Source organism: Ambystoma mexicanum, chromosome 1q, assembly GCF_040938575.1.
Source record: "Ambystoma mexicanum isolate Mex_15411 chromosome 1q, UKY_AmexF1_1, whole genome shotgun sequence".
NCBI classification, from domain to species: domain Eukaryota; kingdom Metazoa; phylum Chordata; class Amphibia; order Caudata; family Ambystomatidae; genus Ambystoma; species Ambystoma mexicanum.
The window spans coordinates 1,471,481,959-1,471,508,305 of NC_090922.1; the positions used below are offsets into that span (position 1 = coordinate 1,471,481,959).

A 26,347-nucleotide genomic window follows, 5' to 3' on the forward strand; every position below is an offset into this window, starting at 1 on the left:
CACGTTCATCGGATAGGTTGAACTGTGCTAGCGACTTGATTTCAGGAACCAGGCCGTTAAGTTCAGTGATTGTGTAGAGGGTTGCCAAACCAGTTGGTCGTTCTGGTACAGGAGATTGGGAGAGAGACCGACAGCGTATTTCGCTCTGAAAACCAGACCCCGATTGAGAAACCTGAAGGTGTCTCATCCACTAGTCCCCAGGGATCTGTCATCCAGGTGGCCAGGACAGAGCCATCGCTTTTGGGTCCATTTCCTGGGGGTGGACCAGTGCAGTAGGATCACCTGGATGAGGGATCTTCGGGCAGTGGAAGTGGGACCCCGGAAGGAGAGACTCGGTATCCTTTTCCCTGTAAAACCCTTTCCCCATCCTACCAGGCAGGAAGCCCACTAAGCCCAGAAGCCCTGGAAGCACCATGCTGACCTGTGTATGCACTAGGTCTCATCCGATCGTCCGTTGACTATTCCATAGGAAGTCCAAGCAAATCAAGATCTCGAGAGATAGTCATTTCATTGACGACTTCTTCCAGTTAACGGACAATCCCAGTTTGAAAAGAAGCGCAATTAAAAAGTGCATTTGTGACGCTGCTTTCTGAAAACAGTGACTCCCTGACGAGCCAGTCCAGATATAGATAGAGTTGGACTCCCCCTAAGGCTAAGAAACGCCGCTATGACAGCCGTCATCTTTTCGAAGACCCTGGGCACCAACCTCAACCCGAAAGGATGGAACGAGTACTGAAAATGCTTGCCTCCTACCGACAAACTAAGGTATTTGCAGTGTTGATGCCATATTGGTATATGAAAGTACACATCCTGAAGATCCACCACAGAGAGCAAATCATCCTTTACACAAGAGGAATGGATTTGTGTGGGCGAGATCATCTTGAATATTTCCTGGGGAATGTGGAGAGTGAGATCAGACAAGTCTAACAAAAAAAATAGTGCTCAGGCCAGCCTGGTTGGATTTTGGCACTGTAAAAATACAGAAGTATTAACCCCTGTTCTCTTCCAACGGAGGGGCGCGATCGCCCTTAATTCTGAACTCACGAAAGGAGAGAGGAAGATCTGGTCTGCTGTAGAGGGGCGATGGAAGATGAATTGGTGGGAGAGGAAGGCGGAAACCCCAATGGGTTACTCACAGAATCCAAGGGTCCTTCATGATGGTCCACCAGGCCTCCAGGTGCAAAGCGATACGTCGGCCCAATGGATTAGAGTGGGACCATTCCACACCATCATTTGAGATTTTTATCCAAAGAGGAGGTATTGGTTCTCGAGGTGAAGGCTGCCGAGTGAGAAAAATCTGCTATCACACGTTTTCTGGTGTTTGCAGGCTGCACGGGGAGCAGTCTGGCTGATGCGACTTGTAAGAGGATTCAATTCAACACTACAGCTAAGTCAACGCCTAGTCTATAATACTGAATGAAAACCCTTATTGATATATCTTTATGTCCAGTTCATGCGTTCTGGATGACTACCCCTATATAACACCCCTCTCTCAGAATCCCCCTGACCCCACTGAGCCAAGAAGTAGTTCTGTTTTGCAAGTTAAAAGGTTTAATTGATAATTTAAACAATAGATATATATCACACTTTAGAATAAATTAATAATTGAATATCACACTTAATCTGATATGATAAAGATTAACAACGGAGAATCTGGCACTAGCACACTTCTTGATAATCACTAAGGAGTTGACATGAAATGGATAAGATAGCAACAATACTTTTATAGTTTCAAATGGATGCAATGTGGAATGAAATACAGTACAGAAAATAACTTGATAGGATTTCAGCAAAAACAATGTAATCACTTTCTTGTACAATTCACCCCCCCCTTTTATGCAATGCAAGGAAATGGAAGGAAGGCACACAGTTCTCAGAAATGCAATTAAATGTGATTCAGTTAACCCCAGCAACTTAGACTACAGAAGTTTAAAACACAGGCAAAATGCTTTGATATGTGCTGGCAATGGAGTGAAAATGTTAAAATGCTTTTAATTCCCTCTAGGAGGTTCAGGGTGAGTGAAATCAAGTTAATATTAGTCCAGGCTCACTTTAGCAAGGATCTAGGGTGTAACTAGCAGGTTAAACGAATTTTTGGCAACTGAAAGCAAGAAGCTTCTGTTTCACACGTGGAGAAATTTGCAAATCGGGCAAAATTCGCGAGTGCGTTTTTCACGATTGCGGCAAAACTATAGGGGGTAGGAATGCGGTTCTAGGTTCGTAGAAAAGCCACGATTCTCAGCTTTCAGAGGAAAGTTACTGCAAGTCTCTAGCACAAACGGTCACGGAGATATGAGCGATTAAATAAAGGTCGTTTTTCAGATTTGAAATTTTAAAGTTCAAAAAGACAAGTGCAGCTTGCAACTAGAAAATGACAAGTGACAGCTTTACAAATGACGGGTGACAGTTAAGAGACAGTTCTACTTAGATTAAAATAGGATTGAATTATATTATTTTAACTAAGAGATTGGTTCTGCACAGTTTTCTAGGTACTCACACTATATTCTTGAATGAAATGGGCCACGCCACGGATCTGGTCAGGTTTTAGACTCGCCTCTGGTCTCTGCACTTCACAGTGATCTGGGTCAGCTCTCTCTGGTTCTGCTAACAGGTCAGCTCTACTCTTCTGGTCTGGGTCTCTAGTTCTGGATAGATTGAAGTCTCTAGTTTGGCTCTCTGGAGGTTTGATGGAGGCAAGGTATGGATTTTCCCGGCAGAGCTTCCAGCTGCAAATGGATTTGAAGGTCCCTATCTGTCCTGTCTGTCTGCTTTTATGTGTTTAGAATGTGGGTGTGTTCTAGCATCACTGACCCTACCTCTCTCTCAGCTTCTAACTGGTCAAACTTCCATTTCTCACTTGATTGGGGAAGCTAAGTTGTGTCAGAGTGATGTCATTTTACAGCCGGCAGAAAGTCCACTCCTCCTGTCAACTTACACACAAATCTAGATTTGAACCAAATACATATTTGCAGAGGTACATATTGTTTAAAATTACATGCACCCATCATGCATTACAGGAGGTATACCCTGTTCAAGCTCTGCTCTTCCTGGGGGCTTGCATTCAGAAATGGCACATATTTCACTTTTTTAGTGGTTTTGCAACATCAGACATTACCCCAAATTTACACACATGTGCGCAAGGAGTATGGACATTAATTGATGAAGTGTCAGATTTTTCACATGCACACACTTTGAGTAATATCCTCTTTTCCGCTAAAACCCCCCTGAACATGCCACCGGTTCGAAAAACCTCTTAAAATGTGGGCAGAAAAATCACAAGAATTATGGTATCATTTAAATAATTTTCAGAAGTCCGTACTAGGAGTTATTCATCTTTTTCTAAAACCATATTCTGGCTATAGAGGTGTGTCTTTTCAGGTCACATGGTACAGAAACCAGTCTTTCCAGTTTCTGCCAAGCTCAGAGACCCTGCCACTCCCAGCTTCTGCCAAGAGGAAGCTGTTTTACGACATCTGCAATAAAACATTTGCCCGAGTCAGGACAGGGCTTTGTTCAGAGCTCCTGTATTCTGTGGGGCTCCCCTTAATTCAATTATCAGAGAGATGGCATATCCTTAGTGTGGCCAGCAAAAGGCAGATAGGCCTGGGAACACAGCTGTGACTCAAGTTTCACTCCTGATGGGGGGTAGTTGCCAGAATCCAGTTCCTTAAGCCAAGTTTCAGATAAAATGTCACTTTTTGTTCCCCAGTTTCTGCATTCAAATAAAACTAAACATTTTTACATATGCAGCTAGAATGCTGATTCTAAGTTTAAAACTATGACATTTAAACAATTTCAACCTATGTGACACTCAAAAGTAGGTCACTCAGTCAATTTGAACATTTAGATTTGTAGTGTCTTTCAGTCCAAATTTACTTAAACTGCTGAAATCCACAGCTCAGCCAGTCTTGTTATACACCTTCAAGTCACTTCAGAATATAACTTTACATTGGATCCACCTCTCAGTAAGTCTTTCTTTGGCTTGCTTTGGGTTCATTTATTCAGTTTTCTACAAAATCTGGTGGTTTTAAAACGCCGGCTTTTGGATAGTGGTGAGTACTGGTACTGCACCCCTTTTTGGGATTTAAGAAAATGAATTCCCAACAGTTATGGGTTTGCTTTTGGCAATCAGCATTGCCATTCCCAATGGTTTCAGACTACTGTGTGGGTAGTCCAATGGTGGTTTTAGGCAGTGTCCTTCTGTGCCCAAAACATCAGCAAAAATGAGTGGCAGCCTATTCTTCATGCACTTCCCTGGGCATTTTCTGGGAAGCTCTGGCCATCATGATGTTTTCATGTCAGTACTGCACAGTTTTGAGGTAGGGCTCGGATGCATGGGCAAATACATCCCACAGACTTTAGATTTTGAAAACCCAGAACCGGATTTGGAACAAAAGTCTGATTTGGGAGGGGGGGGGGGATTAAGAGGAATTCACAGCTGGAAGTTTTGCAAGGACGGACAGTAATTTTGCCGCCAAAGTACTCGCCATGGTTTTTGGCATCTCTTCATCATTAGCACTGTGGAAACATTCTTTTACCTCGAGGGAAAGTTCCATAACCATCTCTTGGACTTCCTTAGTGAACTTAATTGTGTGAAGCCACGGCTGGCGGGTGACATCGACACCAATCAGAAGGCCGCACGCCAAAGTGTCAATATGATGTGCAGCGGTCGCCAACATAGCCCGAGCCAGGAGAATGGAATCTGATAGACCAGTGTTCAAATGGTCAGGATTGTATTGGGGAATTAACTGTTCGAATTCCGCAAGCTAGATCCAGAGTTAAGTTTGCCACAGTCAGCACCAGTTCGGTATTTACTTGACAAGAGCTGGAGGGCCACGTTTGCAAAGACTTTCTTCCCAACACCCTCCAAACTCTTATCCTCCTTTGACAAGACTTGTGATGCAGAGGACGATGCCAAAGGCTTAGAATAGAAGGTATCTGCTGCCATCACCATAAAAGACGGAACGGGACATGTGGTTAGGGACATTTCCTTATACGCTTGTAGCCTGTATCTAGCATCTATATTTTTGTTTAAGTGTTGGCTTGTGTGTGGATTTTTCCCCACACATTCCTTGCCCCAGCCAAAATCCTTTTGACAGAAAAGACCTGCCCGTTCCTGTGTCTTCAAAGAGCCCCTGACAAAATGCCTGCCTGTAAAGTAGGAGGTTCTGGAGTCCAAATGTCTAAATAAGACTTAAGATCCACCATCCTGTCATACACATCTATCGCACCTTTTTCGGTGGTAAATTCAGCAGGCAAGGCTGAGAACAAAACATGAGGCAGAGGCGTGGGCTCCTTAGGCTCAGAAGGACTCTCAGAGGGGGTAAGGGGTGGCAGAGGTGGAACTTCTACTGGCCTCGGAGGAGGAGGTGTTACAGCCATTGGTCTTGGAGGTTCTGATGGTTTGGCACAAGCTATCTGAAAGAGGTTGTTAAGGTAGGTCTTCATTGGATCTGCGCGCACCAGGTTTTGGAGTGCAGAAAAAAGCCTCCTCAGAAGATATCATTGGCTGTACAGTTGGAACCAGCTTGTTGAATAGAATATGCCTTCACAATCATATTGGCATTGGCTGCCAAGAGCCACCCCCAAACCCCTCATCCATGGGTCTATATAGTGTAATGGGGCCCAAGTAGAAGGAAGTGTGATTGTCGGTGTTCGGGACATTCTCTTATTCCAATTCGTTCTCAGACTGTACAAATCCCCCCCCCCCCCCCCCCAAGGATGGAAATGGTAAGGATTTGGGCCTGGCATCCATACTGGATGCAGCTGAACATCGGTGACATTTTGATGCTCAGATCTGTGATGCATGTCACCAGTCAGAGTCCATGGCTGGTTTGGCTCTCATTTTATGAGCTTTTGAAGGTTCTTTCGCTCTTTTTGAGGGATCCGCGGCAGAGCCGGAAGATGTGGACTTTGGACAAGCATCCATCCATTTTGCTCCCTCAGACTGGCTAGTAAAAGGTTTAATCCTTTTAAGGGGAACCTCAGAAACCAATCCGGTTTTATTAGCCCTGGGACAGGGATCCTTGTCCTTGCAAGTAGACTTCTTTGCCCCTATTTGGGGACCCTGAGGAATGACCCCCCCCCCCCCAATACATTTAGCCCCCAGAGGGGGAAACTCTGGTATCCAGCTTCGACCCAGAGTGGGGAACCACAGGGCAAGCCATGGCAATGCTAGAGTCCATACGATTCCTCCCTGAACCGCATAACCCCCGGAAGGAGTCACCCAGAGAGGGTGCTCGGGGAAGAAAAAAAAAAAAAAAGACACCAAGCTGTTTTTTTCTTCAATTAATTCCTGCAAGTAGACTGGAGGAGAGCAGTGCGAAACAGTGTCCCACCTAATGAGCCTTCTTTCGAGTGCACAGACCAAGAGGGAGTCGCACTAGATTCACGCGTTCCAACAATGGTCTGGGCGTAGACACACAAGGCAAAGACTAAAGGTCCACTTGCTGTGCAATGATGTCCGCAAGAGACACACGAGGGAGAAGCCCTCATGCTCCGGCATAGGCAGAGAAAAATAAAACTACTGCGGTACCAAGTCAGGAAGACAGATTGAAGACAAACAGCAGGGTAATAAAATACTGCACTGCAGTGCGCCCGATCCTGACCAAAGGGAGAAAAGGATTGAAGGGTGATATACTTGGCAGGTCTCAGGAAGGCAGGGCTAAAGCCACACATGCTGGCCCAACTTAAATAGAAAATAAATAAAAAATAAATACATTTTAAAAAAGCAAATGTTTTTGGATGCCATCAAAAAGTGCTCTGGTCCTGTCCCCAAGGATGGAATATCCCACAAGTATGGTGTGGTGGAAAGAGGACAGATATAGGAGTACAGTGATGAGAATTTTTTCAGTGGCTAGAATGTTCCATATTTTACTCCACCACATCTGTAGTAGCGCGCCCTCAGCTACCTTCCAATTCCTTGCTATTCTGATTCTGCCACCAACCTAAGATATAAGAGTGCTCGTCAAAGTCCCAAAGACATAGTAGTCCAAATCCTATTCAGCTAAATGGCCCTACCACTTAGAAAAATATCAAAATAAAAAGGCCAGAGCAATAGCCTCATTCTTCAGTTTCCACCTGGCCAATCACTTGGATCTCTTTTCAATAAGTTTTAAAAGTTGTCAAGTCGCCAAACAAAGTCAGGTCACAACCTCTCTGCGGGTTTTGTATGGAAAATTTCCAATTCCATACAATTCACTCTCTCCGGGAAGAAAAGGTTTTCTCTTTTCAATAGGTTTTAAAAGTTTGTCAATGTCCAACAGAGTTCACAACCTCTCTGAAGGTTCTGTTATATTTGGTAGTTCTTGGACTTCCCAAAGTACTCTGGTCCTCTCTCTGGTCCATTCGTTGTATGTACGCCATGTCAAGTGAAAGGAGTGTGTCACTCCTTTTTGACTTTGGAAAGGAGTGGGTCACTCCTTTTGAGTGTGTCACTCCTTTTTGACTTTGGAAAGGAGTGGGTCACTCCTTTTGAGTGTGTCACTCCTTTTTGACTTTGGAGTTCCATCGAGATCCATCATTACCAGAAGTTGAAGGGATGTCAATACTTGGAAAGTTCAAAAGAGAAGTAACAGTCTTTTTGATTCCCAGACACTGGACCGGGAGTTCTTTATCGGAATGGGAGTCCTTGACCAAGAGAGGCGAGTCACTCCCAGTGAGGGCGTTGCTGAGCAGGCTCGCCTACCTAGCCTCAAAGGGGTTGGCTTCCCTCTGAGGAGAAGGGACAAACAGTACATATTCATCACAGTCCCCTTTTCAACATGCAGCGGGAAAGGTTGGCCGAATTCTGTGAAGTCTTCTGGGTGGCAAGGTACCACCAACAGCACAAATAAAATACACATTCTTTGTTGGTGATGCAGCTGTACGATTAATGCAAATTGTGTCCCCAAGATTCTTCCTCCAACGATTAGGTCTTCTCATCTGCCTATGTGTGGGAGCTTTTTTGAAGGGTCGGAGTGCTCCAGAGCTTGTCTAGAATGGATGCTTTGGATTGGCCTTGCTTTTTTTGGAGGGTGAGCTTGAGTGCGTTAAGGGGTTTGGTCCCCTGAGCTTGGCCCTAGGGTTTGTGGTCCAGTTTATGATCTGTGTGTACTGCAGACTGTCTTGGTCAATTGACATGTAATGTTTGATTCTTCAAACGTCAGTGGGATTTCCTCATGGTAAACTGTTGGTAGCCGGGGGAATGCTTATTCCTCCAGCTTCCAACTCACAAAGCTGCCCTTGGTCATACCAGGCTGAAATTCTGGATTTTTTAAGATTGCACACAGAGGACCTTGTCCCACTGGGGTAGCCTAGCGATTTATTGGTCTGGTCTAGTCTAGTAGTATGCTGGGTTTCAGCCAAAATGACTGAATCCAAATGACGGAACCAACCAAAAGTCCGAAAGAAGGACCCCTGCAGCTGACCCGAAGAAGAAAAAAAAGAAAAAACAAACAAAAATAAATAAATCGTGCAGCGCCGGTTCCCGGTCACAGAAGTGAAGGGGAACTGGCGTCGCAGAGACTAGCGAGATGAAACTGAAAGTAGGGGGTTGGGGGATGTGTTGGGTGTGTGGGTAGGGGTTTGGCCACATCGGGAATGTTCAGGGAAGAAAAGACCGAAGATTATTTCGAACAAATAATCTTCCTTTATTTCTCCTTCGATCATTTCCACCTTAGTGAAACAACCCCAAACATTATGTTGTGGTGCAGGTAGAGATTAAGAGTGATGGCATATCTCGCAAAGTGGAGTGAAGGGAAAATGGTGATCCCCAGTTCCATCATTTGCGGTTTTGGCAAGGTTGTCAGGCGAAACGCCACTCAGCGTGGGGGGAGATCTGTGCTGCCACATTTTACCTAGATATGTCAGGGACTCCCATGCCTCACTTCGCAGGAGAACTCTTTGCAGTAATTTAGGTGTCCCTCCTCCCACGAAAAGGGGATTTTATTTTGTAACCCGTGCACTCTAGAGACTGGGATCTTCACTGGGACGGACAAGCAGTGCTAGAAGAGCCTAGGAACCAGGATCATCTTCACTGCTGTGATACGCCCTTATCCAGGAGATCTCCTGGTTCCCCCATATGTCCAGATCTTAAGCTAATTGCTTAAACAGTGGAGTGATGTTAAGTAGGCATAAGTCAAGCAGGTTAGCCAGTATCCTTAGTCTGCATTGTTCAATAGACCCTCCCTCCCCCCCACCCGATTGAGGAAATCGCATTCAATGCTAGTTTATACAATTGCAGCTCTACCACCAACACACCCACATAGGTTAGGGTGCTGGATAGGGTCAGAAGGCGGTCATCTGCATAAAAGGGGAACCTTGTATTCAGTTCCCATCTGGGCAATCCCACCAATATGCAGATTCCCTCCGATTCTTGTGGTGAGAGGCTCTATGGAGAATGCAATGTGGCATCCAAAGACAGTAGGTCCAATCCTGAGGGTTTTCCTTGTCCAGATGTCAATAAGGTTAAGGGTTCGACTAATATCATGGGCGGACCTGTCCACAATAAACAAGTTTGGTCAGAGGATCACAGAGGGCATCACTGTGGAGAGCCGATTAGCTAAGTCTTCCAAATACATTTTTGCCTCAGTATTCATCATCTTAACAGTCCTATACGATTCACACGTAGCTGGATCTTTCCCTGGTTTCAGGATCAAAAGTGGCTGTGGATTCACTCATGGAAGGAATAATCAAACCCGAATGAAGGAGCAAAAATATATATCGCAAGGTCAGGTGGGCAATAAGCTGCCTCTGGTATACCTTGTAAAATAAAGCTGTGAACCCATCTGGGCCTTGTATTGTATCTTTCTGTAGTTCGATCAAGACTTGGAGTTCGCTTGATTGAATGGGGGCCTCGAATTCTTGTACAAGAGCATCAGGGACGTCCCTCCTTTTCTGGCATTATGGGCCCTCATGCCTCATTAAACACTATGTCTTCAGGGCCCCTATGCAATTGTATGGCCCTAGGAATAGGTCTGAAGTTTAAATAATGCCCTCTGTCTTGAGAAATAACCAGGTGATATCAATCCCTGGCTCTTGTTAAACACCTGCGTGATTAAATAGGGCTGAATGCGGTTACAGCATGTTATTGGTCCTCAGATGGCAGCATTACTGCTTAATTGAATAGAAGTCTTCAATTATTAAAGCTCTCCAAATGCCATTAAAGGCGTTTCAGGGGATCTGGTTAAAAAAAAAAAAAAAAAAAAATTAAAAACAGTTTAAATGTTAGCGCACGTTGTCATGCGTCAAAAATATGACAACGCAGGTCCCATTTTTTTAAACAAAAAAACATCTATAAAGACCGCTAGAAAAAAAACATTCTAAAAATCCACCCCAGTATTGAAACAATGAATTAAAGATTTCTGCAACGTACCATTCTTGAAAGGCGATAAAAAAAAAATAAGAAATTGACGTTCTAAAAAAGGTGCATGTATGAATAGGAGTGCCCTGAAATAATTGCTCTGTTGATTTAACCCGGTATACTCCCAGTTGGTACAGGTCATCAGGTAATTGCCATCAGATGATACATTGAAGGATGTAGGTCAGGCTATTCCAAGCCATCTCCAATAATTGACATCTCCAGTAAGATCTCAAATCGATATTCCCAGGAACCTTCCGATTCACTACAAGCTCCCAGTTTCATATTCGCTGTAAGCCTGAAATTCAAGCAACACCCAGCGTGGCATTCCCAGTAAATAGCAATTTGGGCTGCTTGTCGCATGGTGTGCAGACTTGTCCAGAGTGCATATTGGTACCACATCTGCAGAAACCAGATTTCGGTTTGTATGGGGGCGGGAAATAAATAAAAAGATTGGTAAAAGGGAGAAGAGGTTATCTACAACCTTGTGGGAGAGGGCGTTTAGGTTTGGCAGGACAATGATCAAATGCTGGTTTCTATGGTATCGCCCAGGTGGTGGCTGGAGGGAGAAGTGTTGGTGAAAAAGTCAGGTGACCGTGGTGACCCAATGCTTGCTCTGTTATTGGAGGTGTATGTACTACGTCGAAGTACAAGTCAGACGCATGTAGTTGGTTGGTTGATGGACTTGAAATAACGGAGGAATCATTGTATGGGCTGGTCTCGAGGCAAGAGTGGACCTGAGATTGGAGGGCATGGCAGTGCCCGTCGGGGAGGGGGTGGGGTGGTCGAAAACAATGTAGTCGTGGAAACAAAGTAATATCAGTGCACCAAACTGGCATGGCAACAATCCAGCGATGACATGTTTTGGAAGCATAGTGGTCTGCATTGCCAATGCCCCATCTCCCAAATACAAAGCGAGGCGAGGTAACGGTATCAAAAGATCCATAAATATGGAGCAACTAGCAAACTAGACATTGGCATTATGCTCAGCCTGAACTTCCTGGGGAACGTCCCGTTTACACAATTCTAGAGTACTGCAATGAAATATCAGACATCATCCCTAGAGATCATGGAGAACAAGCTGCTGTTGGGGAACCACTGCTTGTACAAGTGAAAGAACAACAGACTGCTCTACACCCTTTTGAACATAGTAGCATGCAGGGTGTCTGACATGGAGCCAAAGAGTTCTACACAGTTCGGAAAAAACATGGATCTACAAAATGTTAGCATGCAAGTATGGCAAAGACGAGCACTCTGAGTCAAAAGTTAAGAGGGGACTGCATCGCCATAACAATCCTGCCTCCCATACCTGGTGAACGAACAGTGCTTGGGCTCTGTGAATTCCATGGAGATTGGGGTATAAGCCCCTTATCGGCTCTCCGGCCCACAACACCAATGAAGGTGTGTTTCATACACTTTGCGGGATGGACGTAAAACACCGACATTGAGAACAAGTCAGTCTGTGGATTAGATTAGTGCACAGCCAATCTTTCTGCAGTCTCCACCTCTTCTGTTCCCTCCCCTATGCACGGCCCTGGCTTCTCACTTCACTGCTCCTTCCTCTACCATTCCCTCTCTCGTCCCCCACCGGCCGTCTGCCACTCCCTCTCCTCCTCCTTTCTCCTCTTTCCCTCCGACAACAACTGACAAGGTTTCTAGACAAGTCGGATCTATGAAAGTGTCGTCCAAACAGGTGCTCATCCAGAACCATCAAGGACCACATAAACACCCTCGCTTCAGCCTTGGCCAATATCTGCAATCACTCTTTTTCCACTGAACTCTTCCCCGCCCCCCTCCTCAAGCACTCCCATGTGCACCCCCTCCTTAAAAAACCTTCTGCCAATCCTCCCTGTATGGCAAACTATCGCCCAATCTCTACCACTCCTTTCCTGGGCAAACTCCTGGAAAAGCTGGCCATCTCCCAGCTTACTCTCCACACTGAATCTGTTGGTTGTCTTTGTGACCATCAGTCGTGACCATCAGTCTTGCTTCAGAGCAGCCAGATGCACAGAAACAGCTCTCCTGAACACCCGTGAAGACCTGCTCTCGATTCCAGCCTTCCTGGTCTCCGCATCCTCCTAGACCGTTCCTCTGCTTTTGACACGATCAATCACGCCATCCTGATCAATTGACGGAGAACCTGGGCATCATGGATCAGGCCCTGGCATGGCCGACCTCCTTGCTCCTTGACCGACCCTCCCAGGCACATCTAGGGCCCTTTCTCTCCACCACCCCTCTCTCCACATGTGGTGTTCCCAGTGCTATAACCTCTCATCTTGGCTCTTCAATGTCTATTTGGCCCCTTTGGCCCACCTGATCTCCATCTTCTCCTCTAAATTTCAGTGTTATGCGGATGACACTCCACTCTCGTCCAGGCTCCCTTCAGCCTCGCCTCGCCTCTCCAGCTCATTCTGACTGGATGCGCGATTCAGCATTGGTGCACTTCCAACGATCTCTGCCTTAATGCTAGTAAGACTGAGATCCTTCTCATTGGGACCCCAGCTCCCTCTTTTACTCTCTCTGGCAGCCCTCCTTGGGCCCTCGTCCTTCGTCTTCCTGCGAGGCAAATAACCTTGGTGTCATCTTCGACTTCACTCTCTCCTCCCATCACAGACCTTGCCAAGAAGGCTCACTACCAGCTGCAACTCCTCAGAGGTATTCTCCACTTTCCCCCAGAATTTCACAGTCTCGAGAGCACTGGTTTTCTCTAGGCTGGACTACTGCACCAGCCTCTCAATCTTCATTACTCTACTCTCAGCCCTCTGCAACTAATCCAGAACAGGACTGAAAGACGTGTCCTTGGCCTCAAATCCAGCAACCATATCTCTCCAGCCTTAAAATCCCTCCACTGGCTCCCGGTGGCTGCAAGGATCAAGTTCAAGACCCTCTGCATCGTCCACAAGGCTTTCTGGGGTCGAGGCTTGCACTACATCCAACTCTCTCTTCCTAAACACCTTCCTTCTCGAGCCCTTCGCTCAGCCACCTCTAACTCTGAGGGTCAGACGCTTCTCCAGGCAGAGAGTGGGAGTGTGCGGTGGGGATGGGGGTGATCTCTCTCCTCTGCATGTGCCTCGCTCTGGAATGGGTTCCCTGGCCTCTCAAACTTGAGCCGTAATAGTTGCAGAAGCAGCTGAAGACCTTCCTTTTTGCCTCAGTTTTCTCCATCACCCTCTCCTGCTGACCCAACTCATCTGCTGCACCGATTGGTGGCCTGGCTACCCTCAGTCTCACCAGTACCTTGCTTCTCCATGACCAGTCACCCTGCACTGCCTCAGGGCCTACCACGCACTTAGGGCTGTAACTGTAACCCTATGGTCCCTTCTACTTGCACTACCCAGAGCCGCGCTGCCCTGGTTGCACTTCCCACTTAACCTCTCCCTGGCACTTCCCTCTTCTCCTCGGCCCACCCCCCTGCACTTGGTGTTATCGCACTGGCACGATCTTAATGACAAAAGGCCTAGAAAGATCGTTGTTTTGTCCTAGTCTCCCCTCCCTTGTCCCATCGTATCTAGAAACACTGGTGTACAGGCGCATTATAAACGACTTATCATATCATGTCCCCAGGCCTCACCAGTATCAGCTTTACAATCCTGCTTCAAGGACAATATAAATGATTGCAGTAGTGCGCATCCTGCCAGTGTCCATGGTAGGGGGGGATGCAGTCTCTTCTGCTAACGAGCTGCATTAAGCGCTTTGGAAAAAAAAAAAAATCGCTATAAAAGCACCAACATAAAACAAACGCCACCATCTCCTCAGTTGCCACCTTTACATTGTTCTTCTAAAGCAAGGACGACGTGTTAACCCGGCGCACCAAAGGACTCTACACGGATTTTTCACTTCAGTCTTCAGAGATGGAGGGACTAGCACGGTTACATGAGGTGGGTAAATACGCTTTCTATCCTACTGGGAACACAAGACATTGGGCCTCATTACGATTGTGGCGGTACAGTGACAGCGGCGCCGGTAGAGCTACTGGCAGCGTTGTAACTGTACCGCCACATGACGAATTCTGCTCGCGGGTACCGCTCTGCATGCCTGGTCAGACCCGTGATTGCACCGTTATCAAAGGTGCCGGTGCAACCATGCTCCCCACCCCTATGGGGCAGGATGGGGATCAGGAGCCCACCCACACCTGCACCGGCGAATGGGCAATTACCGGCCCATTCAACTCGTAATGAGCTGGTTATGGCCCATTTGCGAGTGCTACCGCCGAACTTGTAATGATGGGCAACGCCGCCGGGCCGCCCCAGGCGAGGCCAGGGAACTGCTGTCCCATGGCAGCAGGTTCAGGTGAGGTGCAGCAGCCCTCCCCTCCGACGGGTAAGGGAGACAGCAGTCTCTGGCGCTTCAAAGCTCAGGGAGGGTGAGGTAATAAGAATACCTCACCCTTCCACGAAAACATGGGTGCATTGCACCCAAGGGAAGCAGGAACACCCACGCAGGGAAAGTACAAATGGATGCCCCCATCCCGGGGGCCCAGATAGTCAGCTGCATGGCTGGCCTGGTTCACAGCCCCACAGAGGTACTACAAAGACCCAGTGGCTTCCCTGGATCCTATATAATGAGCTGCTTTCAGCTCAGAAATTCACAAACTGTTTGTGGACCCTGCACGGGGACCCCAAACACTTGAGGGAAGTTCGCTGTGTAGTCAGCGTCTTCCTGCTCTCTCTTTTCCACAAACCCTCCCACCCTAGAAAAAGGGGAGAACAACGGAAAGAAGCTCGGGACACTGTACGGTGCCCACAACAAGTCATGGGACAGAACAGGCGGCACAGGCCAGAGGGGGTAACCTCAGGACCCGGTGCCCAAAAATACTAGATTATTACAATAATATGCGATTATCGTTTATGTTCGATAACCATATCTAACAAAAAACCTACAGCCTTTTTATTGCCAACACTTGACCAAATTGTTGTGGTGTAATATTTCATGGGGAGGGCAAGGGCAGTAAAACACGACACACACACACCCCAACACAACAAATGCAAGTATGGCTGCATATGGTTCTAACAGTTATGCCCATTAACTAGCTAGGGCAACTTTAGGAAGTATAGTGTGCAAAGGAGCAGATACACGCAGGGTAGAACTAGAAGGTACCAAGCGTGGAGCTAGAACTCGTTACCTAAAAACGGCGCGTTCATACCCCCCCCTACACCCCCACTAGACCTCGCCCACCATGGTAAAAACAGGTCACTTCATAGCAGTGAAATTACTTCCGTTCACTGATCAAGCAAATCAAGGGCATGCCGCATGGATAAGAGCAAATGTAACAGCGTGAGAACCTTTGCGGGCTTGCAAGCAGCCCTCTGCTCACAGCAGCCTTACAGACCCCCCAGGGCAGAGAACCAATCCACTTGCCCATTAGTATTCCCTCCACACGAAGCGTTCACGCCTCTGCTGTGGGGCACCATGTTCCCTCGTTCCCCTGCCTGAGCCTCCTCTGGCACAGAGCTCTGCACGTGCACGTCCCGTCGCCCCCCTTTCCTCATTCAGATGTTAGCCCTCGGAAAGTGTACAGCCGCCGTCTGTAGACAGTGCCACTTTCACTTTAGACTCGCACTCCACGGCCCTCACCTGCCTGCGGCAGAACACCCGGAAATACCAGCCTAACCCACAACGGCGCTGCACAGAACTAAGGTACAGACCCCCCCCCCCCCCCCCAACTCCCTCCACACAAAGGCCCCTTTGCTCTTATAGCCCCCCCCCCCCCCCCGCCCCGCCCGCCAGCACTCCGAGCTCCATAACCGCGCCATACACCGTACAATGCCCCGCTTAAGCTCTTCCCATCACAGTCCTAAAAGAAGGTGAGGCGTCAGTATTTTAGTTGGGAGTAAAAGGACGTCTAGGGAGAAAATAGCAGTTAATGTTCAGCTGGTTGCATTAGGAAAGTAAAACTAGAGGTTTGAAGTCGGTTAACAGCTAGCAATTCTAAGAAGGAAAGGAGTCATCCTGGGGTAGAGGGGGTCGGCACATCGGGCAGCACTTCAGCCGAAGTCCTTGCACAGCCGCTAGGGGCTTCACACATCATCCGAGCAGTGCGGTGGCAAACGGAGAGACCTGTGCTTTGATGGCCATCCCCCCTACAGTGCAGCTGACCAGAGTTCCCACACAGCACTCTGGAAGCCATCTCCCTGCAACCACACACTCCCATTGTCATGCCATACAACTCTCACTCCCAGCAAAGCACACTCACAAATCACGAGCGCCACGTTCAGCGGAAATGTCACCACAGCCAAGCGATAGGGCTTCTCGACAAGTACAGTTTGGGAAACGGCAGCACGAGATAATAATAAACGAGAAACCTGAAGGAAACTGACCCAAATTATGACCCAACAGTGCAGCCGAGTCAGGAAAGAGACTACTTTAAGGGAACAGCTAGAGCAATACGCTGGTATTTCAGGAACTGAATGCTGCCTCTCACTGACCAGATGTGCCGTTTAGTACCCTTACCCACACCAACAGGTCAGAAGAAACATGTGGTGGATGCCGGACCATCCTTTAGCAGTAGTACCAAATAAAGAGTACACAATGTTGTTCTACAGCTGATAAATTAAAGTGGGTACCCTGCTTCACCCCTCAAAAACCAGGCAATTCAGTGTCAGTAGATGGTACACAAACTACTCCCTCGGGAAAACCCGTGGGACAACGAGCAGATTAACACACCACCACCGTCATGCACATCAAGGAACTCACACGAGAAAAAGCCACCCAAGCATTGTTTCTAGGCACATTGGCCCTCATTAACAAGGTTGCTGATGCTACCGGCGGCCTACCAGCAACCACAGCTTACCGTTTCCGCCGCCTGATATCCCGGTAATACCTGCATATTACGGCGGCGGAGGAGGAATGGTAAATTCCCATTCCTGTGCAGTCAGGACTCCATGTGAATGGGAACACTGAAGCACAGCCACAGTTCGTAATGGTGATTTTTCTGCCGGTAGGTACCATGAACTAATGGCAGGTCAGGCCTGCCGGTAGTTCATAGCCCCTAGGGGCAGACTGAGTGACTCAGAACCATTGTTACCAGCACTTTTTTCTGGACCAGTTCACTCGTAATGAGGGCCATTATCCGCGAAGCCATCCAAGCCACGTTTCCTGAATCTCAAGGATGAGCACCAGGTCCAGTTAATCTGGTAACGTGTATATCACATTCTCAGAATACAAAGTCGGCATGGTTGCCAATAAGGCTAGACGAGTTGTGCATTATTCAGAGTGGATTGCATTAATATATGGGACAAAGCCCCCCCCCCCCCGCCCGCCGTACGTTGTAAGGACATTGGAAGTCACTGAGGAGTTGTGATCAAACAGGTGCACAAGGCCGAATGCAGACTTCCTCTGTAAGGTTATTAAACTCTGAGGCGACATGCAATATCCTTTTTATGCACGGTAGGGGGTATTTTATTCCTCATACTGTCTTTAATAGCTCGCCTCTTGCATAATAGAACGTGAGATCTTCCATTTGCTAATCCATATAATCAATTTAAAATCAGTTTGGATAAAAAACCAAAAATGCAGCTACTAACATGTTGCTGAAAAATAGCTCTAGCCGTTTAATAAAATGTATCATTTTGTGCTTTACAAGATGCAATAACATGCACATTCTTGCTCACGTGTTAATCTTGAGCAGTGCACAAATTAAACATTGCACCATAAACTGTTCCTGGTCAGTTAATGGCTGTGAAGTGACACCGAAAACGATTCTGCGAGCAAGGAATTTGAAAAGCTTTTCACGGCTTTAATTAAGTGCTGCAGTGACAGCTAGAATCCCCTGCTGGCTCAAGCAGCAGGCATGGTGACGTCGCAACTGAAGCGTAATAACAGATTACAGAGCAGGGATGTCATTTTCATATCACAGTTCATTATGATTTCACAACTAGCCGGTAACGAGAACATTATTTCCAGGCTTTTATACAGATATTGCGGTCTGCTATGCATTCTACTCTTGATAACGTAACACACTCACCTTGAAGACTTCGGAGAAGAAGCCGGACCCGATCTTTTCGCAGGAGAAGTCGTCCAACCGCGTCAGTCTGGAAAAGGCACTGATGAGCGCTTTGTAGGATGTGGAATAGACACGCCCCATTTGTGCGGCATTACTGTCACCACCACCACCAGCCCCGCCATCCAGGTCTTCAAGCCGGTCCAGGCGCGGCGGGAAGCCAGCGATGGAATTTCGTTTATTCCGATCCATTGTCCGAGCCACTGGATTAGGTGGGGCTTTGGGAAAGGATCACTCACATCTTTAGGGTCCTGGCAATGTTCGTGTGTTTCGATTAGATTCTAGAAGGTAAGAGAAGAAACCCCAGTGAACTATCACCTTGTAACAGCGATGTTAAAACATTCTGGAGGCACACAGTAAGAGACTTCAATCTTGGTGTCGCTTTTCTTGACCCAACGTGATCAAATATTTATAGTGACAACGCTGGCCTTTGTCAGGTAACTGGCCATGCAGAGCAGGAAAAATCGTGCAGAGAGGTCAAAAATACCTCCTCGCCTCAGACCTCCAGCTGACACTACTGTGACCCACAGCATGCCCCCCACAAGGCTGGGCACACCGAAGGGCATGAACGAGGGTTTCAGTTACAATAACTACGTGACAGAAAATAGATAGGATCACCCCCTCCCCCCACAACCCTCATACCATCCAGGGCGGCATCAGTGGGCACTGGCAGGCGGCACTCTTTCGGTAGCACCAAACTTGGACAGCCTCGCTGCTTCAGTGCTGGCGATCCATGCCAAGGCATGTCAAACTTTGTATAATAAAGGAATTTGTTCTAGAATGCCCTTGCATCTTGAAAATAGGAGCACATTTTGGAATTCTAGAAGGGGTTACTAAAATAGTTGTCGAAAGGCACCTAGAAAGAATTCACTCAAGTGGGCAGAGAAAGTCAGAACGCTTATCCTGTGGTCGAAGTGCACAAAAAGTAGTGGAACCATGTTCCCTGATGGCCTGGCCCTGGTCCCCACAAAGCACCCACTCCCACGTGCAATCCCAAACACCTGCTGTTTAAGGGTATATTCAGCGCACATTTCAACTTCTTCCTGCACTTCTTTTAAGACTAAACCATTCCGGAAAGTATAGCAACAGTAACATTTTGTTTTGTTTTAAAAATAGAGGAGCACTGCTCCGACCAGCGCGCTTATCACAAGTCTACACGGGACGCCCTGGAGGGCTAGGAAGCCTGTGTGTGTACTGGTCACAGAGCCTGGATGTCTGCACACGAGGAGCGCCAGAAGCCCGGTGACCCGTCACTGTTGGGAGGAAGATGAACAGTCATCTGCGGGCACATTGACCTCGGTAACCCGCTGCTCCCGGTTCAGCTAAGCAACTCATTGCAGCCTAGGGGCTCTTGCGGCTCGCCCGGGCTCTCAGCGAAGCGGGCTCGGCTCCAGAGACCACTGCTACAGCTGGGCCCCGGGAACGTCCAGACCCTGGCGGGCCCCCTCCGAGAGCCACTCACCTGAGCAAATAAGGCCTTGTCCCACTGCCAAGACCAGCAGAGTTCATGCGACCGACTGCGCAGGAAACACAGCAGGGGCTTCCCACGAACCTACAGAAAACCTCATGCGCAAAAGAAAACTTGGCACCTCACCGAAAAACTCCAGTTTTAAAAAGGAAAGTGAAACATTTATGAAATGGAGTTACATAACTGCTGCAGTACTAGCAATGCAATATTTTCAGAATATACACAGGTAAGCAGCCACCAAGGTAATTCGCGTCTTCTGTTGAAGAGGAGCAGCACACACAATTGTATCCAGTAGAGCCGGCATCCCCCAGAAGATACGCACACGGTGGTCTCTGCTCTACTCTGGAGATAGCAGGTGTTCAATCCGAAGACAACAGTCCAAATCATGCCAACTACCCATCAGTGCCAGTCCTCAGACCTGACGAATGCAAGCCCACGTACATCCTTGGATGGATTGTTGAGGTGGGCAATGTACCACACTAGAATAGATTGTTGGGGGTGGGCAATGTACCACACTTGAATAGATTGTTGGGGGTGGGCAATATACCACACTAGAATAGATTGTTGGGGGTGGGCAATGTATCACACTTGAATAGATTGTTGGGGGTGGGCAATGTACCACACTTGAATAGATTGTTGGGGGTGGGCAATGTACCACACTTGAATAGATTGTTGGGGGTGGGCAATGTACCACACTTGAATAGATTGTTGGGGGTGGGCAATGTACCACACTTGAATGGATTTTTGGTGTGGGCATGTATTGTTACCAACGAACCATACTGAAAAGTCACCATTCTGCATACCCACCCTGAAACTCTGGACTAAACGCAACCATACCACTACCGCACCACAAACCGCAAACCATACACAACCATGCCTCAACACGACAGGATGTCTACCGACCGCAAACGCACCAACGCTCCGTGACGGGTTTCTCTGAACAGATGCTGCCAACAGGACAAAGTCTCTTGCTCTTCACCCGCTCAACCCAACTAACAAAACCTGCTACCCCCCCTGCATTGCTGGTCTGCCAGAACACAAAGAGACCGTGCAGGTGGCAACAGTGCGCAGTACAAGAAGCTTTACAAGAACATCAGATGGTATTGTACCATAAAGATGGTCTTGTGCTTTGCTAACCTAAGTGCCAACACTTCGAGCCAGAGGTACCCACTAGGCGAGGGCTGGCTGTTCAGCCACCACCACGAAAACGTTAAGGACCACGGATTGCAGTGGCTGAGGAGGTCCCCATCCTGGAATACTAGTCAAGTCAGCATTTTATTGGTCTGCTCTGGCGTATTGATGGTGCGTGGAGGGTTGTAGGCTAAAGTCGTAAACCAGGCATCAAATCAATGCAGATTCAAAACACAAACTACAAGCTTTCTCCAAATTCATCCTGGAATGAGAGAAAGAATTCACCCTTGCAACAACAAAAAAATCATGTTTCGCCAGCAAACTGGACAGTGTAAACAGAGATCCTGAACACACACCTTTCCGCCATCCACAGAGGTCAATACTCCTCAGCAGAGACCCACAAACGGTTTTACCCACCGCCAACTCTTCTTTGTAGATCTGCCTAGTAATTATACTTGGGGCACAAAAACAAATTGAGAGCGGCATGCAATGTACCACTCAAGCAGTAACGTCGGGGCTGGGGCAGTGGGATAGGCTTTGCTTTCTTTATCAAGAAGTCAAGCAGCACCGATTAAGGCAAAAACAAACTACCTTTCTCAGAATTCCTCCAGAAATTCGTCAGACAATCTTCAACACTCCCCCATCCCTGTAAACAGCACCTCAAGTAGAAGGTCAGTGCCTCCTTCCTTGCACTGTGCACGTATGTGCACTGTATTGCCAGGGGCAGTTGTGTCTAGATGTTGGGCATTGTGAATGATCTGCCATGGGAGATTTTGCTTTATGGCGCTCATTTGCTTTCAAAATGCCTGCAATTTGCAGACCGCAGTGGGCGAGTGTTTCATATTCCCCCTAGTCTGCCCCCCAGCAAGTTCTTATCCCCGGAAAAAGACGCCAGCATCACTGCTCCTGATGCGCTCTGCATTTCATGGGCCGGTCACGCCGATGACCGGGCCTTAGTGCAGCAGCTGGACCGCGGGGCTCCCGTGAAGCTGGATGCACAGCGGTCCATGAAGTCCCATCGGTTCCCGAATCCCAAGATGCACACTCTGGGTAAAGCCCACCACCATGCACTGGGGAATGTCAGCGCGCGAGCTGCATTTCTCCACCATAGACTTCTAACACAGAGGCAGGCATTTGCAGTGCACGTGTTTGTGGAGAATGCAGACGGAGCTCTAGACCATGCTTGGAATGCATTGGGTGTCCATCTATATCGCCATTCGCCCCAAGGGCCTGACTCATGTCAGCTATATCCTGGCAGGTTGTGGAGGTGCCGTTATTTCAGGCGTGGGCCCACATTCTGATTTGCGTTGTACAGACTCCAAGTCTGGGCTAATTTGTATACCCACAATGCCTTGCGGTTGTGGTTCCAAGCCGAAGGTGAATTTTTACAGCCTTTTCAATCCACCATAATGGAATAGAATACAAATCTCCCAACTATAACCCTAATTCTAGCTTTGTGACCATGGGGATGTACACAGACTGGAAAACTTGGAAGACTGGTGTTCTCTGTCCCCCAACTCACACTAACTCCTAAGCTATAAAATGTGTGCGGGGGTGAGAGGTAGGGAAGTAGGTCAACTGGCAATCCAAATGCAGAAGCTTCCATATTTCCCGATGCTGCCCCTCCGTTAGTGGAAGGGTTTTGGAAAGCAGCTGGGAGAGCAAGGACTGGGCACCACTGCACTTTGTCATTTCATTACTCTATTGAAAGTCAACACCCTCAAAACATTGTGGATGGCTTCACATACTTTCATGGGAAAAGATCATTCCAGGGGACTGCCACACCCTCCCAAACCTTTAAATCAAAGGTTTCTGGCACCCAAGAACATTCTATTGGCCTACTTCCAAGTAGAATGATGTCCAGGTACAGAAAAACAAATAGAGGGCGTAGATTCATTTTTGACTTCTGCCCACTTCACATTTCAAACAGATTTCTACGGTAGAATTATGGTGTGAAAGTGTGCGTTAACGGCTTCACATCAAATAGAGTATTTACGCAATACTCTGTTAAAACTCCTTTTATTTCGGGATGCAAAGAGAACTCGGTGTTGGATATTCCACTGCAGGTAAAACTCAATTTCTATGAAAAGCAATGTGCCAGGTCTGAAGATGGCCATTTTGTGTTGGTTGTGGGTCACCTTTTAGTGCAACAAATCCCACAAAAGACTAAGCAAACCTCAAGCACTTCAAGGAGCAGCTACATGTGAAGTGTGGCATTATCACAGGAGGGGGCAGGATTATTGGGTCCAAAGGGGGTAAGCACATGCAGAATATACCCAGAAAGTGAAGGTCACTAGGGTATTACAAGGACGAAGGGACTGGATTTGGAGCAGCGGTTGGTGCCCAGTGGCCCCTTCAGACAGAGGCTGGTCAGGGAACGTGTGAACAGCGATAAAGGGTACACTGCTCACAATCTGCCCTTTACCCGTGTTATCATATCAAAAGTAGCTTGGCAAAGTGTGCCCAGACCTTGCAGGTCCCATCCGATCACCAGAGAGGTTGAGATAACATACTATCCAGGAATGGAATCACGTGTAGCACGTGTAGTACATATTTTGCTACTATATTTCAGAAAGCGGGTTCCTTCTATATCATGGGGATCATCATTGCATGGGAGGGTGCAGTAGCGCAGTCACATATCAAAGCATCTTCATGGACCTGCAGGATTGCTACCTGCCAACACACCCGACTGTCCTGCGCAACGATGGGGCTTCGGAAGCCAGGCCACAAATAACCCTCAGGAAAGCTCCACAAAGCAGTGCTACCGACAACCGTGAAGAATAAGCACTTACCTGTTGAGGAAGCCACAGTAGATATAGTGCAGTCCCAGAGTGCTCATACACGGGTTGCTGAGCCGGAGATGGGGAGCACGGCACAAAATGGGGCAAGTGGTGGCACGGCTAGCAGGGGCATCTCCACTGAATTGAAGACCAAGAACAGAGTCAAACCTTTTTCGGGACTACTCAGTAAGGGATCGCTACACAAGTCCAAAAAGGAGAAACCGCCAGAATGTTTGCCTATAAGTCTATAAGATAATATTCAGCAAGGGCAGGTGAATACAGCCCCCGACTGCCCCCTTCATCCGCCCAACCAAAAAGGTGGACTGCCTGAGACGCCATAAGATGATCATCATAAGGGGTAAGTTTAAGGCAGAAAGCCCCATGTTCCACATTAAAGAAAAGGTCATTTCTACTGGACACCAAGAAGTTAACCCATTTAGGAAAAGCACTGTAAGATATGATATGGCATTTGTAACGCGCCTATACACAAGTGTTTCAAGGCGCGACGAGGCAGAGAGGGGGAACAAAGGGAAGACGGACAACGATCCTAGTAGGCCAGGTGTCATTCAGATCATGCAAGTGCATGGGTAGAGGGAAGGGAAAAGTGCAAGGGGGAACGGAAGGGGGAAAGTGCAGTACAGGGTAAGTAGAATAATAATAAATAATATGGCCAGCTAGTGGTAAGTGCAGAACAAGTGCTGGGAAGGGGGCTGTAGGGATACAGAGACAGTCCTGGGGTTGTCAGTGCAAGTGGAGAGTGGCTGGGCCAAGGACCGAGATCAGGGAGAGTGGCCCAGTTGCCGATTCAGTGCAGTTTCAGTCAAGAATTAGCAGGGGATAGGGCGAAGAGAAAGCAGAAGCAAAGAGGAAGGTTTTGAGGTGCTTCCGGAACCGGAGATGGTTCTCCTCAAGTTTAAGGGAGGCAGGAAGGCTGTTCCAGAGGGAGGCCCCTGCCGCGGAGAGAGAGAGAGATCTACCCCCAACTCGTTGCTTGGAGAAGCGGCTGACCCTGAGGGAGTTGGAGGCGGATGAGCGAAGAGCTTGAGAAGGAAGATATTTAGGAAGAGAGAGTTGAAGGTCTTTAGGCCCCAGGCCCCAGAAGGCCTTGTGGACGATGCAGAGTGTTTTAAACTTAATCCTCGCAGTCACTGGGAGCCAGTGTAGAGATTTCAGTCCTGGAGAGATACGGTCCCTGGGCTTGAGGCCAAGGACAAGCACCGCAGTCCTGGGTAAGTTGCAGAGGGCGGAGTGTAGAGGCAGGCAGATTTAGATAGAGGCTGTTACAGTAGTCCAGCTTCAAGAGAACCAGGGCTCGGGAGACAGAGAGCTTCTGGGGGGAAGGAGAGGAAAAGAAGAATACCTCTGAGGAGGTGCAGCTGGTAGTGTGACTTCTTAGAGACATCAGATATGTGAGGAGAAGGAGAGTGTGGAGTCGAAGGTGACCACAAGGTTTTTTGCCTTGCAGGTAGGAACAGGAAGAGGGCCAAGAGAGGCCGGCCAGAGAGCTGCAGGGAAGGAGGGAGTGGGTGTGCCGATGAGTAGAATCTCAGTCTGACTGTCATTAAGGCAGAGGTCTGTACAAGTGGCAAGATGTCACAGACCCTGCGCTTAGCAGAAAGGGCCATCGATACCAGAGAACCAGTGAGCTGATCACAAAGGACATTGTATCCGTAGGTCAACACCAAATGTGCCATTTCCACAGATGAACAAGAGAAATGCCAATAAAGATCTAGACGCCAAACTATTCAAATTGGCAACATCAGAAATGGGACAGCGGGCTCAAGACTGACTCTTTGGCAATCCGTTTGCCAAAGAAACTGGACAATTCATAGGAACCTACACAGCCTTAGGGAAAGCGCAGACATCAATTAAACATGTGCTCTCTTCCCAAAACCACCTCTAGCACTGCGACAGAAAGTCCTAGAGCAGGCAGTCAACTCACAGGAACTGGCAAGAACACAAGTCAATAACTTATTCTAGTCCAGAGGTGACAGCAGATCAGGGCACTTCAGTTGAATGATTCTGTGGGTTTCCCTCTCCTCTGATGCAGGACAGGTCTCCTGTACTGACAGCAGATTTCAGGGCACGTTGAGCACCACTGACCTTTTGGGATCTGGGGTGAGAACTCGACCACCTTCACCTGCAAGTGCTACAGAACTCCTTGATCGGTTTGAAGTCACTGGTGCTTGGAAAGAGGGGTGCATCCCATTTGGCGACCGTCCTGAATTCCATAACCTCAGTAGGTTATGAGAAGGAGGTGTACTGAGCGCAGCAAAGAGCCGAGGGCAAATTGGTGCTGGAAGGTCACTATCCACTGGTAGGTACCCACAACTAGAGAGGCCACAGAAGCCACCAACCACACAAAGAAGGACTTCCGTTTTTTTCTGAAAGACAGACGGTCAGCAGTGGCTCTCAAAGAAAGCAGGAAGGAGTGCCAAAGGACAAGAGTGGCCACTGAAAACACTCGGCCACCAATAGTGCTCCCGACCACTCTAGGAACAGAAAGGTGAAAACGGTCTGCTGAGAGAAGATTTTTGCAGGGGAAACATGCTAGACAAACCTTTCCTGCAGGCACACAGTCCCAGAGCCATAAAAAGCCCCATGAAAAATGCAGATCAATTTGAATTCAA

At 47.9% G+C, this 26,347-nt stretch overlaps 1 protein-coding gene across 3 annotated transcripts in view; it reads right to left on the reverse strand.

The window, feature by feature from the left end:
- Positions 1-26,347, reverse strand: part of TESK2 (testis associated actin remodelling kinase 2) — an 864,966-nt gene that overhangs the window by 785,080 nt on the left and 53,539 nt on the right. For all 3 annotated transcript variants that reach the window (XM_069642367.1, XM_069642366.1, XM_069642368.1), the window contains one exon: positions 18,303-18,619. In XM_069642367.1, the coding sequence (XP_069498468.1) occupies positions 18,303-18,530 (228 nt within the window). In that variant the 5' untranslated portion in view covers positions 18,531-18,619. The remainder of the gene's footprint in view (positions 1-18,302; positions 18,620-26,347) is intronic.